The sequence below is a fragment of the Macrotis lagotis genome, chromosome 6 (genome assembly GCF_037893015.1).
Source record: "Macrotis lagotis isolate mMagLag1 chromosome 6, bilby.v1.9.chrom.fasta, whole genome shotgun sequence".
NCBI lineage: Eukaryota > Metazoa > Chordata > Mammalia > Peramelemorphia > Peramelidae > Macrotis > Macrotis lagotis.
The window spans coordinates 177,027,849-177,032,823 of record NC_133663.1 but is presented as its reverse complement, the minus strand read 5'-3'; the positions used below and the strand labels follow the sequence as shown (position 1 = coordinate 177,032,823).

The window sequence follows — 4,975 nt, the reverse complement described above, 5'->3', positions numbered from 1 at the left end:
CTCCCCGCCCCCCCCCCCTCACACACCTTCGTAACATCTTTCCAGTTGAGTCTAGGAGTTGTTTCAGGTGCAGAAAGGATAGTGGGAGTTGGAAGGGAGACGGGGGGATGCAGAAGAATACAAAGATTACACCATGCATGGATTCTGCATTTTTTACTTTCTTCTGGGAAGGAGGAGCGGAAGTATAAGATAAGGGAACCCCAGGTTGGGAGGGGGGTGATGGTAAGCACTACTCCCCCCCCTCGTGCTTTTCCCCACCTCTTTCTTTGCCCCCCCCTCCTCCCTGGGCAGGAGCTGATGCCAATGCGCCAGGATAGAGAGATCTCGGCGCGGGAGGAGATGACGCAAAAGACTGAGCTCCCCCCAAAAAAGTGTTTCTTCAGGACGAAGATGGCGGCAACTTAGCCCAGGGACCAAAGATGACTGTGGCCATCGGCAGGCAAAATCCAGGCAATTCCGCCCAGTGTGCCGGGGGACAACGCGCCGGGCGGCTGCTCCCGCAGCAAGCAAGCGCTGTCAGCAGCAGCGGCGGCGGCGGCGGCGGCAGAGGCAGCAGCAGCGTCAGGCACAGGAGTACGAGCAGGATCAGGGGCAGCGGCGGCGGCGGCGGCGGCGGCGGCAGCAGGAGCAGCAGCAGCAGCAGCAGCAGCAGCAGGCGCCGCCGGGAAGACCTGCAGCGGCGGCTCACCAGTTAGAGCGCCGGGTGGGGGGTGGGGGGGGAGGGAGAGAGGTTCAGTCGACTTCTGCCAAGGCTCTGGACTAAGGGAGAGAGAAAGAAGAGGAGGAGGAGGAAAAGGAGGAGGAGGAAAAGGAAAAGAAGGAGGAGGAGAAGGAGGAGGAGGAAGAAGAGAAGGAAGAGAGGAGGAGGAGGAGGAGGAGGAGGAGGAGGAGGGGAGAAGCTCTCTTTGCCTTCTATCGGCTGCAGGGAAGCGGCATGCAGCTGTCAGGGGATAGCGGGATTTTCTCAAGAGAGCGATGGGGAACCGCGGTCTGACAATGCCTGGGTGAGAGGAGAAACGAGCTAACCAACCCCACACCTCCACCACCACCACACCACCACCTCCTCCTCCTCCTCCACCTTCACCACCACCAACTACCACCACCACCACTACCACCACTCTCTCTCTCTCCTCTCTCTCTCTCTCTCTCTGTCTCTCTTCTCTGCTCTCTCTGCATCATTGTTTCCCACTCTACAGTGGATGGGGTCTGACTGATGATTAGCTTTAATGCAAGTCAGATCTTCCTACAGAAACTGACATTTCTGTAGGAAAAAAGAAAACAAAAAGAAAAGGGAGAGAGAGAGAGAGAGAGAGAGAGAGAGAGAGAGAGAGAGAGAGAGAGAGAGAGAGAGAGAGAGAGAGACGGGAGGAGGGGATAAGAAAATTAAACCCTTTAAGTCAATGCATATTGTGGTGACTCTGGCACAGGAGCCCTCACGGTGGAGTCGGCCAGGGCTGTGCGTTCCCAAAATATGACCAGGGGTGCTTGGATGTGTCGGCAGTATGATGACGGCTTAAAAATCTGGTTTGCAGCACCCCGGGAGAACGAGAAACCGTTCACTGATTCAGAGAGGGCTCAGAAATGGCGACTGTCTCTGGCATCTCTCTTGTTTTTCACAGTCCTGCTCTCTGATCACTTGTGGTTCTGCGCCGAGGCGAAGCTGACCAGGACCCGAGACAAGGAGCATCATCATCAGCAACAGCATCAACAGCAGCAGCAGCGGCAGCAGGAGCAGCAGCAGCAGCGGCAGCAGCAGCAGCAGCAGCAGCAGCGGCAGCAGCGGCAGCAGGAGCCCTCCTGGCCAGCTCTATATACTAGCATGGGGGAGTCCTCGCCTACCGTACAGGCACACAGACTCCTCTCCTCCTCCTCATCACCCACCCTCCCCCCTTCTCCCAGCAGCAGCGGGAGCAGCAGCGGCGGCGGCAACGGCGGCGGCAGCAGCAGTAGCGGCCACAGCAGCAGAGGACAAAATAATCAGAGCAAGGCTATTTTTCTAGGAAACTCTACCAAACCTCTGTGGCGCCTGGAGACATGTTTCCCTGAGGCCGCCTCCTCAGGTCAATGTTTCATAGTTGAGGATGCGGACTCCGTGTGCCAGAGGAACTGGAGCCAGGTAGCAGAAGAGGAGCCTCAGCAGCAGGTGACAGGGAAGCATAAAACTCCTCACTTGAAGGATTTCTACCTTCCCTTTTGTAATTCTTATACATTTTGGGAGTTGTTCTCTGGGTTGTCCAATCCGGACTCTTTGAACTGTAGTCTGGACGTGGTGCTCCAGGAGGACAGGAAGAGGACGAGCTGCAGGCAGTGCGTTGAGGCTTACCAACGCTACGACCACCATGCTCAGGAGAAATACGATGAATTTGAGCTTGTGCTCAAGAAATATTTGCAATCGGATGAGTACTCGGTGAAATCGTGTCCTAAAGATTGTAAGGTAGGATCACTGGTGGCTTTTCTTCTACTTTTCTATGCGCGATCACTTTGGAATGTTGTATTTATTTTCCTTTCCTCCTCTCATGTTTTATGCTACTTGTGGTTATTTAACTTGAAAGACTGTCAGACACGGGAGTTGTCTGGTAGACTAATGCAACAGGATGCTTTTCTAGAACAGAGAAATCTTGGTTTTCTAGAATAATAGTTCCCTTTCTACTCTCTACTTTGGCTTAAAATCTGTTACCTTCTTTGACCAGGTAAGTGTGGAAAGCAGGGATAGGGACTACATTCCACTGAGCAAAACAAGTCACAAGGGAAAGTAAAGTGGTGTGTGCATGTGTGAAATCAGGTATGCGGTTTCCACAAGAACTGTTTTTCTGTGGCATCCTAAAGTTGGTCTTTTTGTGAGGTAAGAGAAATGGTTGTTGATATTTGGTTAAGATGTAAGGACAAATTCGGTTCAGTGCTTACAGACATATTTATGGTTGTATGAAATGTCGAAGTTACCTACTAGAGGTTAATAGCCTCTAAAACAAGTTTTCTTTGAGAATCCTTTGATAATAACAGCTCTGTCATATCAGGATGCTCTCCAGAATTCTTATAAGAAAACTGTTTTATGTTTTAAATTAGTATTACTAAGCCACATTAAAGTTCCCCTCCCCAGAGTTGAACAGAAGTCTGGGAACGTTTGCTGGTTGTCAGGTCATATCAATCTTCAGTTTTCAGGCAAGTAGTAGAGCTTATCAAAGTGAAAAGACAATCCTTGTGTAAGTGTCCTAACTGGGAAGTTATCGCTATCCGAGGTGCTGAAGCTGAAACTATCTCAAGGACTCCAGTGGGTATAAACAGATACTGCAGTGACCTTTGATAGGGATATAATGGTGACCAAATCTCAATAAGCTTCATTGATATTTGCTAAGACTAACCTTCTTTCCTGGAAAGATTAAAAATATAAGATTTCTTTAAAGAAATCTATTTTCATTAAAAAAAATAGCATACCACCTTATCTTTAATTGCTATCAAAATAATTTAAATTTTAGATAGGCACTCTAGCTTCTTCACCTGTGATTAATCCACCATAGAACCTAGGAAAAGTAAAGACAAGGGCAGTATCATATCAAACTCTGTATTTGTGTTTTGAAAACATCACTGACCCTAGTGTTTCTTTTCTAGATATTATTGCAGGGTCACATTTCATTGGTCTTAACTATTTACTATTTTAGCAACTAGACAAAACCAAAACAAATCTTGTTCTGGCTATGTTTTTAAGCATCTGAGCTCTTATTCTCTTAAAGTGGCAGACCATAGTGATCAAAATAAACTAGATACAGGGCTTTCCCAGTAGTTATCTAGTTAAGGTAAAGAGAGGAACTTATGCTTCTCAGACTCTGAGAGTTAGAGTGAAACCCTCTTGGGGGAAGCAAAAGAATGTTATTGGATGATTTGTTCTATAAAGATTCTGTTATCTACTGGGATAAATTACAATGAATAGAGAGGGAAAGAGAATCCAAAAATAAAATCTTGGTGCTTTAAAGATAATTTTAGGCCTTAAAAATATGAATGATACTTTTACACAAATTTAAACCATGCCTCTTTTATTTACATATCTTAGTTTTTTTAATAAAGACATTTCATTGTGTTCTCTGATTATTACAACTTGAACTCTAGGCATATTTAATACATGGGTTGTATTTACTCAAGGACTGAGAAGCTATTGGATGACAGTATGTTTCTTTTGGGTTAAATCAATTCTCCATTTCACTCTTTATAAGTCAGTATACTATAGGGCAAATTTTGCAATGTTTTCCTTTTCTTCAACTGCCTTATCCTTGCTACACCAGATGCAATGTTCTACACATGTGATTTTATGGAAAAGGGGTTATTATAGATAAAAAAATAATATTGCGATGGTATGTTTTATTTCAGAAAGATTTTTTTTTTAAAGTTTGACTTATGGTATGAAAGGGAGTCATGGAAACTAAGAATCTGAAAAGAGATACATAAGCAAGTTGCAACAGCAATTCACTTGCACATTTCTAAATCTCCTTCAAACTGAATAGTAGACAAAGGCCATGGAGAGATCATCTTTATTACCACAATCACTATACACAAAGAGGCATACACAACAAAATATAAGATAGATTACTTTGGCTATGATTTGTTATTTCTAGGAGTATTTTTTAATGATAGGATATTTTTATTATAGTTGCACTTAATAAACATCAATTATTGATGAAAAAAGATTTGATATGTTACCAAAATAAATCAATTTCTAGTTATATTAAAATTGTCATAAATATTTTAAATACTGTTGCTATAGTAGATCAATGGTTTTTTGAGGTAGTTAAATTAGACCCATATGTGATATACGCATTTATAATACACATCATTATATTCAATTGATTATATAAACATTTTCCTTTCTTTTTATATAACTATGCAATCATGTTATATTTAAATTAAATATCTCATGTTTATATGTCACAGCAAATAAACACATTGAAAATCAATATTTATTATTTTAGTAATTTTACTATTGCAT

The 4,975-nt window shown here is 44.0% G+C and overlaps 1 protein-coding gene across 1 annotated transcript; it reads left to right on the top strand.

Annotated features, from left to right (window-relative positions):
• Positions 1–1,123: 1,123 nt before the first annotated feature.
• Positions 1,124–4,617, top strand: NALF1 (NALCN channel auxiliary factor 1). Its single transcript, XM_074192008.1, has one exon. It carries the CDS (start codon positions 1,472–1,474, stop codon positions 2,633–2,635), a length of 1,164 nt encoding a protein of 387 aa, XP_074048109.1. The 5' UTR covers positions 1,124–1,471; the 3' UTR covers positions 2,636–4,617.
• Positions 4,618–4,975: the final 358 nt, after the last annotated feature.